Source organism: Apium graveolens, chromosome 8 (assembly GCF_009905375.1).
Source record: "Apium graveolens cultivar Ventura chromosome 8, ASM990537v1, whole genome shotgun sequence".
In the NCBI taxonomy this organism is placed as follows: domain Eukaryota; kingdom Viridiplantae; phylum Streptophyta; class Magnoliopsida; order Apiales; family Apiaceae; genus Apium; species Apium graveolens.
The window spans coordinates 23956754-23972953 of NC_133654.1; the positions used below are offsets into that span (position 1 = coordinate 23956754).

General features: G+C 36.4%; 1 protein-coding gene and 1 pseudogene across 1 annotated transcript; one reads left to right on the forward strand and one right to left on the reverse strand.

The window, feature by feature from the left end:
* The first annotated feature begins 623 nt into the window (after window positions 1-623).
* LOC141679400 (heat shock 70 kDa protein 18-like) lies at window positions 624-4846 on the forward strand (annotated as a pseudogene).
* A 1067-nt stretch (window positions 4847-5913) lies between these two features.
* Window positions 5914-8378, reverse strand: LOC141679025 (uncharacterized). The gene is made up of 2 exons (XM_074485506.1): window positions 8185-8378; window positions 5914-8072 (listed from the first exon to the last, which is right to left on the reverse strand). The coding sequence occupies exon 2, from the start codon at window positions 7636-7638 to the stop codon at window positions 6046-6048; it is 1593 nt and encodes a 530-aa protein (XP_074341607.1). The 5' UTR covers window positions 7639-8072; window positions 8185-8378; the 3' UTR covers window positions 5914-6045.
* Between the last annotated feature and the right edge of the window lie 7822 nt (window positions 8379-16200).

Below are 16200 nucleotides of genomic sequence, written 5' to 3' on the forward strand. Positions count from 1 at the left end.
CGGGGATAATGACGACCTCTCCTTGTCTTGCGACGCTCCACGGTGTTCAACCTTAAATTGAAGTTATTCAAGGTATCTCCCATGCAATACAACTGCTCCAAGATATCAGCGTTGCTGATGAGTATAGATGATGTTCCTCCCACATCCGAAGCTCGCGGAGGATCCGCCATATTTCTGGGCACGTAGGGTTCATGTCGAGTGTAGCCGCACCCAGCATCGCCTTCAGATTCGCTATCGCTTCCATCATAAGTACTTCCACCACGATTATAAGACATCATTTCCTCCTTAAGACTATGATCTTGATCAACACCCCTCCTTCTAGCGCCAATTTGTTGACGCGGGAATCTGGTAACAACAAATTTTGAGGTTAGTCGCCGAAATCAAGATCTACGATGAAGCGAAGTGTAGTGGTTGTAAGGAATTGGTGGTTGAGATTGATTAGGGTTAGTGATGGCTCCTTTTATCTCTCAACTTCCGACCCCTTTTAATGTGCCTATAAGGCCCGACCGCGAAGGCCCAAGGCTCGTTCGTAATTGTAGGACTTCACGGAAAGTGCATCTCCCTGCGCAAGGATAACACTCCGCTACAACTATCTCCCTTGATTTACGAATGCAGATATAGTCATGATTCACTCCAAGTGTCGGACGCGTCCCTGTCCGAATAAGAATTACCCACCAAATAACAAGACAGGTTATCCTAAACTCTTGGGTGCAAAGTGTAGGAGGACTCCAAAATTCTCTAACGAGGACACCGTTGTTAACAAGAATAGAGCTTCCAAAGCTTGTATCAAGGTTATCCCCGCATCCCAAACAAGGATACCCCTTGTATAAAGGAGGATGCCTTCAACATCAGGTAAATCCTTAGAAGCCTTCGAACTTTTCCCGGACATCCCCCTCCTTAACCGACTCAAGGAGTGATTTCTTCATAGAGTACCTACAACAAATATGTTAGTGAAAATAATCCTCCAGTGCTCCTCCCATGCTTGCCTTATGTTGAATCTGTTCTTGTTTGCCTTGTCCTGGATGAGGACAAACCCAACTATCCATATGAATCCAAAATTTTGCATCTTCAATGTCAGGACGCGTCCTCACCTTCTGGAATGCATAAATTCTTTCTTGCATTGTGACCCAAACATGTAGATCATTTATATCATGCATTTCATCTTATAAGAGCGCGTCCTACGCCCGGGACACGTCCTCACTCTAAGGGACTTCTTGCATTGCAATCTTACTTCCAAACGGCCCATGACATGTATTTCAACCAATGAGGGCGCGTCCACCCCTCATGTCTTACGGCCTAAAACCTAATCCTTCATCCTTTTGCCCTATTTTGGTTCTAATTGACCCGTTTTTTACCCGAAATAATCCAATACCAAATTTTGGCTATAACACGTGGCGCGTCTAACCACTAACCACTAGGCTACGTCCTACCATCATGCATCATCGCTTCCAAAAACCTAATCCTTACTTTTTATCTTAATTCGATTTCAATTAACCTGTTCTTGATCCGAAATAATTCAACACCAAATTTTGGCTATAACGGAGGGACCTGTTATTGGAATTGATCTTGTAACAATGTACTCATGTGTTGGAGTTTGGCAAGGCAACCATGTCAAAATCATTGACAATGATCATGGTAGCAGAACGACACCATCTTGTGTGGCTTTTCTGATACAGAAATTCTAATTGGTGATGCTGCATGCAACCAGGGTGGGATGAATCCTAATACCTCTGTCTTTAGTAAGTACACTATGCTATATTTTGTCTCTGTACAGTATGAGTATGATATTTATACTTGGGTTTTTTTTTGTTGCATACTTCTGCATGTTGATCATAACTACAGAAGGTGTTTGATAGTGTATCCCAGTTTGTGTTTTGGCTTGTGTCAATATATTTACTTTTCTCATTGTGGTTATGCGAAGAAAGGTAAGTTGCATGCATTAGGACTTTCCGCTGAAGAACACTGTGCATTAGGTAGGAATTTTATTATGGTTGTAAGCTTCAGGAGAAGGAATTTGCAATTTTATTACAAATATATCCAGAGGTGTTATTTTATTGCTGATGTAATGCTGATGTAGTCTGTATCTCAGCCTAGAGGAACTCTCATATATGATTCTAATAAAGATGATAGACATTGTTGAGAAGTATATAGGATTTACTGTAAGGAATGCTGTTAAGACTGTCCCTGCTTACTTTAATGATACTCGGCGCAATGCAACTATAAATGCTGGCATTGTTGCTGGCCTTAATGTAATACGTGTAGTTGCTGAGCCAAGTGCAGCAGCAATCACATATGGCCTTGACAAGAGGATGGCTGAGAGTATAACAGGCATGCATTGAGAAAAATGTGCTCATCTTCGATCTAGGTGGTAGTAACTGTAACGTTTCTCTTGTCATAATTGAAGAGGCTCTTATTGAAGTAACGGCTGGTAATGCTAAATCTGTTAGAAGATTGTAAAATGCTTGTGAGAGAGAAAAGAGGACACTCTCTTCTGCTGCAATGACGTCCATTGAGTTAAAATAGCTCTGACGGTGTTAGTTTCTCTGCAAATTTTACTCGTGACAAATTTGAAGAGCTAAATATGGACCTATTCAAAAGTTGTTTGAAGCTGGTCCAGAAGTGTTTAACGGATGCCAATATGAATTAGAGAAACATCCATCATGTGGTCATTGTTGGTGGATCTACTCGAATCCCAAAAGTACAGCAGCTATTGAAAAACTTTTTGGTGGGAAGGAGCTCTGCATGATGAGGCTGTTGCAAATGGTGCAGCTGTGCTGGGTGCATTCCTGAGCGGCGAAGGCCACGAAGCAGTTCAGAACTTAATTCTGTTGGATATCACTCCTCTATCTCTTGGGATTGGAACTACTGGTGAAACAATGTTTGTCCTTATTCCGAAGAATACAAATTTGCCCACTAAGAAGGAACAAATTTCTCAACCTCTATAGATAATCAGATTGATGTGTTAATCGAAGTCTTTGAGGGTGATTGCAAAAATACCCATGATAACAACTTGTTGGGAAAATTTGTACTCTCTGGCATTTCTCCTGCACCAAGGGGCGTTCCTCAGCTTACAGCTTGATTTGACATTGATGATGCATATGGACTGTTACATGTGTCTGCTGAGGATAAGACTGCAGGAAAAAAGATCAAAATAAATGTAACCAATAACGAGGAGAGATTGTCAAATGAAGAGCTTCAGAATATGATAATAGAAGCTGAGAAGCACAAAGCAGAAGATAAAGAGAACAAGAAGGCGGCAGAGAGAAGGAATACTTTTACTTCATGGCATTTTTTTCCCTTCTGCAAATTACTTATTTTAACAAAAAATCTCCTCATCTTTATTTGAGTTTCTAACAGTTGGTATGCTTTAATTTTACAGAATGGCTGGAAAAGAAGAAGGGCCTATGCTATGGTTATGGTAGCAGGATAACTCCTTGTGTTGCTTTCTCTAATACCGAGCTACTAAGTGGTGATGGTGCATACGCCCAGGGTGGGATGAATCCCGGTAAAACTGTCTTTGGTAAGTATACTATGCTATGTTTTGTACCTGTCTTATATAGCATCTGATTTCTGGTTCATAGTTCTGCATTTTGAAATGGCCGTACTGATAACCAATTATTTTTAATAACCATTAGCCGATTTACTTTAAAATACAGTTTTACTGCTTCAGAAGGTATACTATTTGTTATTGTTGAACGTATAGATCAGGATACCAATATTCAAGGTTTTTAAGAGAAGAAAAATCACCCCGTAAAGGTTTTTCTCTTTTAGTTTTAATCAAAATATATCCTCTGTGCAATGTAACAGAGAAGCACATCTGTACAAGTAGAATACTCTACTGCAAAACTTGCTACAACAAATTTACCAACTAATCAACCATTGAACTGCTGGATGATCCTATTCTAGAGTGTATAGCACAAGCCTTTTTTGGCTTTCTAATTGTGGTTATAAACTTCAGCGTAAGGAATAAAGATGTAAAGTACTAGATCTAGAGGTAACTGAAGGACTGGTAAATGGTTTAAACCCCCCCACCCCTCTAAAATAAGTATCAAAGAACAGATCATAGCGGTTGAATTGCTAGCTCATTATTTTTTAAAACATCCATACGATTAAATCACTGATGATGTTCTATATTCTTCAAAGGTGCTTAATGCTTGATAGGCAGAAAATTTAGCGGCTAAATGTACAGAACGATATAGTATCTTGGCCATTTAAAGTCAGTTCTGGTCCTCGTGAAAAGCCTATGATTTTGGTCACCTATAAATGTCAGGAGAAGCAGTTTTATGTTGAGAAAATTTCCTCTATGATTCTAACGAGGATGTAAGAAATTGCAGAGAGTTATCTTGGATCAACTGTAATGAATGATGTTATTTCTGTCCCTGCTTACTTCAGTGATTCTCAGCGCAATGCAACTATAGATGCTGGAGTCATTGCTGGCCTTAATGTAATGCGTCTTGTTGCTGAGCCAAGTGCAGCTGCAATCACATATGGCCATGAAAAGAAGATGGCAGGTAGTTCTACAGAAGGTGGGAAAAATGTAATTATCTTTGATCTTGGTGGTAGCAATTATAATGTCTCACTTCTCGTAATTGAGGAGGGCATTTTTGAAGTGGTGGCAACGACTGGTTCTACTCACCATGGAGGAGAGGATTTTGTCATTCGTATGATGAATTATTTCGTGAAGGAGTTCATGAGGATGAACAAAAAGGACATAAGTGGTAATGCTAAATCTGTTAGAAGATTGAGAAATGCTTGTGAAAGGGCAAAGAGGACACTCTCTTCTGCTGCAATGACGTCCATTGAACTAGATTATCTGTATCGTGAGAAGAGTTGGAGGGCATACTGAAGGGACTTGAGGATTTTGCAATTGCTTGTTTAATGCCATGATGAAGTCCATTTGGCCAGTGCATTATAAATGCCAGATACAGGCTTAGAGAGCTGCAGTCGCGGATTTTCTCAAGTTCTTGCATCAAACTTTTTTTTCATTGCTGTGATTTCTGTATGACAGCAATTCTAGTTTCTACTATTATTTGATTAAAAAAAAATTGGAAACAGTAAGGAATCGCAAATTACATTTGTAAGAATACAAAGTTAACACTGAAAATATTCAACCCCTGAAATGAATCATTGAATTCTCAAGCTTCAACCATTTATAGTATAGTAGCATACGAACACTGATGTAATAGGTAACCGCTAACCGGTAAGGAGCAAACAACCTTCCATAGGTGCATATTCACTTGTTTGACAATTGACATGGTGTCTGGTTCAACCTTATATTGTTGCTTTACTTTCCTAGTTTCCTTGTATTTACTGGGGGGTTCTCTTTGTTCAGTCGTATATTATTTTACATTTTAACATCATCTCCTCTCTTTTTAGAGAAGCAGGTGATTGTGGTATCACGGCTCTTGGAAAATCAGTCACACTCATTAATAAGTATGGAAGGCAATTAAAGACGTTGAGGGGAGGGGAGTCATCGAAGAACATAGGTCGAATACAAATTTAACATTGTCATACCCTAGCACAGCACTTCTCCCTAATGCAAATGCACCATAAAACAAAATGCTTAAAATACACAAGTGCCTGGTTACAGCATGCCTAGAGTCAGAATATATACACTTTGCAACATCACATTCACATGGTACATATGCTCTAAATGTTACAAACAAAATTTACTTGTTTAGATTTGATGTCAAGGAGAATAAAACTCAGCCATGCAGTTGAAAACTCAAGCCAAATATAGAAGGGAAATCCAAATGAACAAATGAATGTCCATTAGTTTTACCTTCCATACACAGCCTGACATGCAAAAATTGTAATCACAACCAAAACCTATGAATATAAATAGCCAACTAATACACGCAGATATATAGAACAATTTAATCTAATATTTTTTATATTGAAAAGGAAAAAAAATATCCAAACATAACCGATATTGTATAGAAGAAAAAACTGATATTGAAGTCGAAAAATTCATTTAATTTTAGTTTATGGAAAGAAATTAGTAAACAAAAGAAGCAGCATGATGTTTTGATATGCTTAAACCTATCACACTAATGCTTCTGTCAAATCAACATATGCACGCTGCTCACGCCAGGGAGAAGGGCGAAGGCATACATGAACCTCATGCTCTTCTGGTCCAACACGATGTTTGGGCACCTCGATTTCAAGCATTGTACCTGTCTCATCACCATAAGCTTCAAGTTTTGCATCTTCTGGGATGCGTGCTGGAAGGGTAATTTCCCTAACAAATTCACCTGGAGGGCAGTGTTCCGGTGTCGGGTCAGTTAACTTGAATGTTCTATCCTGCCTCTTAATGATTGGCATACACCCGGTGCTCACACACGATATCTTCACAATTCCACGTGAGGGAGTGTTTCGCCAAGTGACTTTCACGCGCTGCAGATCAGCACAAGGTAAGCTGACAACTATCAAGAACCCTTTATCATCCTCATAAATTGTTTTTGCAGCTGTTACTGGCCCGTATGTGCTCCTCATCACCCCGGTGAATTCATTAACCCAGTGTGGCTCAATAGAGTGGGTGTCCACAGCTCCATCAGAATGTGAACTATTTGCCAAAGTACAATCATAATCATTTTCAGGTGCAAAATAATTTTTCGGCCTTTTGTTACAGGTTGCCAGGAGGTCCATCCCGTCACCATTTACATGGTTAGGTTGCTGAGTTGATAATTTCAAACCACACCCATTGAGCAATCGCTTTGGTTGCTGATTAATATTGTTCTTTAGTGGAGGAAGTCGCTCAATCTCAAGTTCTGTCACAGGAAGTGTCCTCCATGAGCTGAAATCACTGGCTTCAAGAGGGATAGAGAAATTCAAATCTCTCCCGGTGAGCTCCATCCACTTTTTGCATTCTCCCTCGTCTAGACCAGCAAAATTGGGTGAAGGAACAACTTCAATTCCATGAACACATTGGGGATTAGATAGACCCCTATAGTGTTTCCTCTGCATTCTGTGAGATCGAACAAATCCCTTATCGGCACTGAATGGAAATGGTCGTTCTCCTTGGCGTGAATGGCCATTCATGTAACTCCTTAGCTGCATTTTGCCTAATGCGTTATCAGGCCTATCCTTGAAAACCCACATATACATATTCTCCATATCATGCTGAACCAGGAAGACATCCAGCTTCAAATCAGTTTTATCGTACCCGGAAACTCCATTACTGTCCCGGACAACACTCTTAGACTTTGACTTCTCATTCAAAGCTGGCTTAAAGTAAAAATTAAAGAAAAACCAAGCACCCCACACACTATCAAGCCGTTTAGCACACTTCTTTCCAACCTTTGTCAAATTAATATGCGTCTCAGCCTCATAATGCTGAGGGACATGGCTAACATCTAATATATCACATGCATCATTCCACGAAGGAGGCGGTGGACTTGGTTCCGCAGACAAAGGGAGATTAATATCTGGTGGACTCGAAACATTAATTGCACGATTCAACTCTCTCTCAATTTCCTCATGAGACGACAAACTCGAATCCATAGACAACAAAGTACATAAATGACTATCCATAGATAATGTAGTTATTACAGCTCCCCCCATCTTTTCTTTCGTTGGCATAATTGTCGTTACTTCGGTGGAATCAATAGTCCCACCACAGTCAACACTCAACAGCATGAGCACTTCACAAACACATTCATCCTATAATTCTACCCAATCAAGAAACTTCCAAAACACAACCCTAATCAATTGACAACATACCAAAACACCATAACCACCTCAAAGCCATTCTAAACTAAACCCTAAAAGACAGAATTCAAAAAACAACCCAACCAATTCAAACCAAACCAATCAAAACCCTTCTAAACACAAACAAGAAAAACCCAAGAACTGATTAAATTAAACCAATATAAAATTGAACTAATCAACCAATCAATCAATCCACAGCATACCCAAAATAGCATAAACACTTAATACCCATTCTAACTCAAACCCAACAGATTACATCAAGAAAAACAAGCCCAAATCCAATAACGATCCAATCTTTAACACTAAAGATTCAAACTTTGCAATAAAGATCCAATCTTTAACACCCAATATATCAAAGTGACCTAAATAAACATAAAAAATCAAGATTTCTTGAATTAACAAGACGGTGTCCAATCTTTATCTTTAGCAAAAGTAAGATAAAGAGAAGAAATCAAAGAAAGCATAGAACGGTACCTTTGAAGACAACGCATTGATCCACAAATTGGGGGGGGGAGAGAGAGAGAGAGATTATAAGAGAGGCGAGAAAGAGAAGAAAATGGGGTTAACGGAGTTACTTTATAGGGAGCGAGATAGAGCCTGCACCAGTTAAAACCGGGTAGGAAGATAACGGAGAGGCGTTAAAATAAACGGTGGGAATGATGAGATAGAGATAGATACATATCATGTAAGTATTATTGTTGTGTTGAGATAAGGAGAAGTGTCAAACTAGGCGTCTATGAGAGTGTGTGATTGGTTGTATAATGTATTTTGTGTAGGTAACCCTAAATGTGAGTTATTTTGTGTATACGCATACAAGGTTATCTCTATCTATTTTTGTGTGGCTTTCACTTTTGTTGACTATGGTAAGGTTAGTTGTTTTCGAGTTACAAGGGTGATGATAAGTCATGTACTTCGTATACGAGTTGTATACATTACGTTATTACGTTGTGTATAATAAACGTGTTGTTTTGTGCAACTAGTGCAACTTGGATAAAAATTGGAAATACTTGGGTTTATGATGAAGTTGCTTAAAAATTATATACGGAAATTTTCCACTATATCCATTTATTTTTTCACTTTTTAGTGGTGTTATTTCTTGTTTTTAATTTTCGATGAATTGGTAACTATTATCGGCAACGGTAATGCTAACACTGCAACAACAATGATGACAATGACAACGACGACGGTCACAATAGCAAAAAATACGGAATCATAAAAAAAATATGGTTCGGGTTTTAAATACAAAGAAACATCTTTTCTTTTATGTTAATATGAGATTCCTCACAATATATCCTTCATGGCCTGGATCGTGCATGCCCACGGATCATTTGAGATACCAGAAATCGATGATCAAACCGTCAACATAATGTTTTGTTGATTGCTTCAGTGTTGTTATTTTAATGCTTATATTTTACGGTTACCAGATAGCAGATTGGTGGTGCAGATTGAAGAGTTGAATTAGCGTGTTGTGAAATTAAAGAATCAAGATTGATTTTATTCGTTTCTCGGTGTTTATGATTTTAAGAAACAGGTCTATGTTGATTCTACAAACTCTTAAAAATTCAAGGGCATGTATATTTTCAAATTCAATTATCAGAATTATATGAGAAATTGGTTTCAAAGATTCAACATTTTCATTAAAGTTTCATTGTTAAGGACGATCATTAACGATCATCCTAGGTATTGTATCTTTTCATTTTGTTTCATGTATATATGTTGTTATATTTTGTTTTATTTTAGATATATCAATATTCTTCTCTTCGAGCAGCCCACTTTTGTGCGGAAGATCTTCGATGATAGTTGATGTGTAAGTACCATGTGAACAAAGTCACAGGCTTAGTAATCACACACATACACATATGTATCTTGTCTTGCACTAACATGAGGATTTTCATGAAAATAACTTCCCTATTTTTCGAAATAGGAGTATGATCTGTGTATATCTTACCTTACTCGAACTCCGCTGTAAGAGGGGTATACTGAATATGTTTGGTTTGGTTTTATATATTATACCATTCTGGTTACTCAAACGTTAGCCAAATGTTAAAATATAAACGTGAATCAATTTGTACATCTATTATAATTGTACTGTATATAATAAAAATATTTATCTTGCAATATAAATTAAAACAGTTTTAAAAGTAGTATGTTTGTTTCACAAGATATAAACTAATAACAATATTAATGTTAAATAGGACTGAAGTCATAAATTATCGATTTTAAGATATATAGTTTAATATAATTAGTTTAGGAAATTTATCAATGGTGACTTTAAATCGCTTTTACCCGATATTAGTTCCAACTTATTTTTCAAAATTGCTTGTATTTTCTTGAGAAGTTGTTAAAAATAATTATTGTATTGAGTTTTTATACTTTTATGTCCCAAATTTTACAAGGATCATATTTGGCATCTTAATTGAACTAATCAAATAACTACAGCATAACATGTTCAATATTTATTGACCCTTCAGTATTATTTATATTCGTCAACATTAGTTGACGTATGCACTATCATTTGACCTCGTCAGTATTACTTGTCCACTTTAATATTACTGAACCCATCAAATATTATTTGACCCATATAATATTCAGACTTACCCAATATTCTTGGATCCCCTTAAATATTGTTGGGTACATCCCATTTTCTAAACCACTCGGTTTTGTTAAGCCTTTCTGATGTTTGGACCCTTTAATCTATTTGGATCTCTTCGTTTTTCAGACCACTATACTAACAGGTCCCTCTGTTGTCTATATCATTTTGATGTTGTATTAACTTTTCGTTGCCCCGGATCCTTCAATTTCTCGAATCCAGTGATATTTGGAGCCTTCTAATTTATAACTAAGCTTTTATACAATAAATGTTACTAATGAGGGATGAAGACATAAATATAAAATATTTATGAAAAGCATAACTTTCCTAGACTGCTTGGGGCTTGTAACACCCCAGTCCCACATCGAGGAGATTTGGGATTTTTATTCAGTTTATAAGGCAAAGTAATACTACTTTGTGCACCAACAAATCATGATCTTTTGGAAGTCTGTGGTGGGCTAGTCGTTATCCAAGTTGGCTGCATTTAGGACAGTAGGCTTTGGCTTATTTCGGACTCGGAATCGGGACTTGACCCGATTTTCGAAAAAGACTCGGGATTTGACCTGGGTTGTCACATTTGGTATCAGAGCCTACTCTCGAATCATTAATTTTTACGAACTCCACCTAAACTGCTTTAACGCATCTAGTAAGTGTATAACTACAAATCTGGAAATCATTATTTGACTGCCATCTTCGGATAATTTAGTTATATTCTAGTTATTTCTTGTAGGTGTGTTCCCCAACTAGCCTAGCAGGCATTAACACCAAATCTAAACCAAATAGATTTATATATTCTCTAATAACTATATATATATATATATGGTGCTACTCCAATAGGAACCAATTTTGAATAGAAACTAGAAACTAAATATTTTTTTTTAAAATTAATTCGAAATATAACACATATGGTATGCAAATCGATCGTTGAGAGATGTAGAAAAATATAGTGAAATCGGATTTAAAAAAACTTACGGTTTGACGGGAAAATCAAATTAAAAACGGAGGGAAAAAGCTAAAATTGGATGTGGGAGGTTGCAGAGTAGTTGGGTGGGGTGATTTAGGGGGGACCATTAGATTAGGTAGATCTAATGGCTTAGATTGGTTCCTAGTTTCTATTTTAATTTTAGTTTGTATTTGATCATTCCCCTATATATATATATGCACATTGTACAGAACAAATAAATACCCAACTATTAAGCGAGAAATACTTTCTCAGACTTAAAACTACCATTTCACCATACAATCTCAGCCACCCCTACGGTCATTAAATCACTGCCAATTCGTCAGTCTCATGCCATCAACCACCATTAATATCGATCAAACCCCAAATTCGTGTTATTACAAATTTTTTCTAACAACATATACATATAGTTATAGATGACATTACAAAATTTTATATAATATACAATAATTATATAGCAACATTTATAAATAGAAGGGAAAAAATGATTCAAGATTGAAGGTAAGCTTGAGCGTATTCATTCTAATTTCGAAGTAGATTTTCAAAACTTTAATATTTAAATTATGATTTTGCCGTATTTGTATATTGTTTTTTTACCAAAATTTATAGGTTAAAAGCTTAGTCTATTGAATTTATAGGTTACAAGTAATTACAATGAATGAAATAATAAGAAAATATGGTGGAAAACTCCTTCTTCGAGTATGCAGTCCGGGCGGGTCGAGCAGCAGTTTGGAGGTGTCGAGTGTGGAATTTGGAAGTGTCGAGTGTGTGTTTTGGACATTTTGAGTGTGCAGAATCTACTCATCATCTGTGCATGTACCCGGCGACTGTGTAGACCTACTCGTCGGTTGAGAGAAAATATAATATATGTGGTGTTGCTAATGATTACAATCAGCAAAATAGTTAGAAAAAGTAGTGTAAAACTTCTCGTTTGAGTGTGCAAATTTGATTTGAATAGAGATAACTTTTTTGGAGGTAGCATGTAGTATTATTGTGTGTGTATATATATAGAAGTTGAGTAGTAGCATTTTTTGTCTAGGTAGAAGTATGTTGGTTATGTGTATATACATGATCATAGACTAGATGGGTGAAGATGAGTGTAATTGAGAGAGCGAATGTAGAAGATAAATTAGAATCATAATCTAAGTAGAAGTGTGTGTGAGTAACATGTGTAGTGGAGATAATGATATGCTCCAGGTCTTGTTATATTTCACTCAATCATCAACGCTCGATTCTATTTTCCTGCCACTACCTCCATTCAGTGCTCTAGAATAGGTAATTAGGTTAACAATCTGTAAGAACCCTGATTTTTGTAATATTTTAAAATTTTAGTGAATAGTAACTAGAACTAGTTATGTAATACGTATGGAGTTCATCACAAATATGAATAGTGGAATTTTGGAAATCCGAGATCATATTCTTGTTTATCGAGGAAAATAAGCGAATGTAAAAGCCGTCGGAATTCGAAGATTCACGATTATACTACGTGTTTTTATATCTGTAAGGAATGGCGTAGAACCGGGAATATTACGTGAAATAAATATTATATATCATGGTGTTTCTATGAACAAGATAAAGGAATAAAATTGGTTAAATGATTATAAGCGATAAAAGAATTCACTGCGAAACGAAATATTATACGATTAAACTATCGGAATGGAACGACAATCGCGTGTACGATAAATAATCAATGAGAAATAAATTCCATGCAAGTTGGCCATGCAAAACCAAGTTAACTAGTAGTTAGGATATGTAACTAGGGAATTAGAAGCTAACTAGAATAGTTAGTGGAATAGTAAGTGAATAGTAAGTGAATAGTGATTGGGAGACAATGAAGTGCAAGGCCATATCTCTTCATTTCTACTCATCTAATTTGTCAACCAAGCCATTTTTTTGCTGAATAGTATGCCCATATATACACACTATCAAGCACATGTTATACACTCACACACTTCAACCAAAAATCAAGCCAAACCCCCCCATCCCCTTTTGCTCTCGGCCTGGTTGTGCAGAAAAGGAGAGAGAGCTCTCTTCTTCACTTCACTTCTCCATCCTTCCCTCTATTATAAATTCTATAAAAATTCACAAAGTTTCCTTACATCCTAGTAAAGGTATTTCTATGATTTCATGGCCAAATTCTTAATGGTTTGTGAGAAACAAATTCTTGAAGTTCAAGAACTTTAGGGACTGTTTTGACTAACTTGGTTTCTTGGTTTTATTTCTTAAGGATCTAGCCCTTCTAAGTGTTTTTCAAGCAAACCAAGCCCTAATCATCTTAGTACTAACCCTCCTAGTGCTCAAGAAGGTATAACTTCCAACTCTTTAAAGTTTTAAGGGTGAGTTTAAGAGTTATTTATGATGTAGTGTCAAGATCTAAGAGTTTGTGTATGTGTAAGGTTGTTTTGCTCATATTCTTGCTAAGTACTTGAGTTTTTGAGTTGTGATTCTTGTATGTGATGCTAGATAAAGTATATAAGGTGCATGTGGGTGGATCTTGAGAATTAAGAAGTATTGTGTTGGTCATAAGTAGGGATTGTGTCAAGAACAAGTAGTAGAAATGGAATGTGGAGCCTATTGCACTTGGTCTGCCTTCTGCAGTGTATTCGGCCATGTAAATATTTGAAATTTACGAGTCACTAGCCGTGACTGGGTAGATCTTGATTTTTAGTTTCTGTACATGTGTGGATCGTCGCGAGGGGATTTACGGTTTAGAAGTTATGACCGTTTTAGTGTAGAGCGTTCATACGAAAAGCCAACTGCACATAGGCCACTTGCTTGATAATTTTGAAAGGCTAAAAATGATTTCGAAAGTTTGGAAAAATCATGATAATTAAATAATGCAGCAAGGAAGACTGTCCAAAAAGAATTTTAAGAAAATATTAATTTTTCGATTTTATAAAAATGTTTTAGTGAAGTGAATCGATAATCGCGTACTAACTAAGATCGTTGATTATTGATTTTAGATCGCCAACAAAAGCCCCGAGACCATACCACTCCTAGCGCTCGAGGCAAGTTTACGAAACCCTAACACAAATTATACATGCTATATATACTGTTGTGATATTGATACCATGATTTACAGTTTGAAAATATATGCTTGTCTGTGATATCAATACATTCCAATTATGCGATTGTTTACGAAAACAAACTTCGTTTTATACGAGTATGAGAAATTGAAACGTAATTTTAATATAATACAAGATAGTGGGAGTCGGAGATATTTTTAAATCGATTTAATCCCGAAACGAGCCGGACGCGGAAGATTTCGATTTCAATAAATAAAGTACTTTCGCGTAACATACATATTAAGCGAACGATTGAGATTTGATTTATAACTAAAAGAGATAATCGAATATTCACTCAAGGGATATCCTACTTGATTATTTATTTATAAGTAATACCTAAAGAGTTACTAAAATATCCGGAAAATACTTAAAGAGATATTGAAAAGTTTTTAAATCAATTCGCTCTATCTAAAACGTATGTAACCATTCGAAGGATAATTATAAGATGTCAATCCTGTCTTAAGTATTTAATTAAGATTTTTATCAATTCATTGAACCTTATTGAGAAACATTTCGGACTTAAGGTTTTATCAATTCATTGAACCCTTCTTAAAAATATTATGAGACCGTAAATATTTAATATTCCGTACTTCTAAAAATCATTTAAAAATAGACATAGTTCCCAAGGATACTTTCTAAATTATTCCAAATTCTCGGAAGAGATCAATCATCTGAAACTTATCAAAACCTTAGGGAACTTAGTCTAGAAGCATAAGGGTTTTGCTTCCTCGCTCAATGAAAAACAAGTGAACAATATATGTAAAACTCTACTACAGTTAAGGGTTTGAAAATGATTTTTAAATTCAAAACTCCGACAACTCCCAAGGATCAATTGTATTAAAAGTGATGAATAAATTATCTTATTTAAAGGTCAACTCAGAACGATCTATTCCTTCGATAAAGGATTTTATGTAAATGATATAATTATTTTGGGACTGGAATGTGGCCTACCCGGCACAGAGAGGTATCGGGTAGTGACCAAGCGTGGAGTGGCGCAGTATACAGTTATATGGTCTCTGTGACCATTAACTTTCGGACTTGCACGGAAATGGGAAACCATCGTGTAATGTCTTGATAAGCCCAAAGGCGGCTAGGTTCGTATTCCTTCTACTAGTAGAGAAAATTTCGTATTCGGCTGATCACCGGTACGTGGTTTATTCCAGTATAGTCCCTTTCCTCCACTTTGGAATAATTGTTGTGAAACCTACAGCAGAAGGCCGATAAGGCTGAGTTTTAAATAAGGTTGTTGATGAATATATATATCACATTCATTCGAGAATCTTGGTTCAAGCATCATATTGAGATTTTGAGGTGAAATGAGTACGAGTATAAACTGATTAAACTGATACATTTAAAGTTGAGTTTTTCATAAAATTGACAATCATATAAACTTTTAGAAACCTTGGATATACAATGCTTAATGGTTGTTTTTCCCTAAATAATTATACTTAGATATTGGATATCTATATCTTGGTGAACATTAATGCTCACTCTTGCTTTTATAAATATCATATCACAACAGATTACCAGCATGGCCCGAACCAGGATGACTGCCCGCAAGCGGGTAGAGGACGCACGTGAGTATCGTAGACTGTTCGTCCGCCAGCCACCTCAGGTAGACGAATAGAGATAGTTTCCTTTTGAGTACTTGAACCAAGACCATTTGTGACCCGAGCCAGTCTCATGTAGAGTTGTTCTCGGCGTTCACTATTTTGAGATAATTTCCTTTGTTCTGTAATAACTTAAATACTTTAACATTAATTTAGTAATGTTTCTGAGCATATAACCTGTGTGTGTGTGAGTTTGGTTAAAAGGTCGAGTAATGAGGTAAAAAGAGGATTAATTATTTAATAGACAATATTAAGTGATCGTAC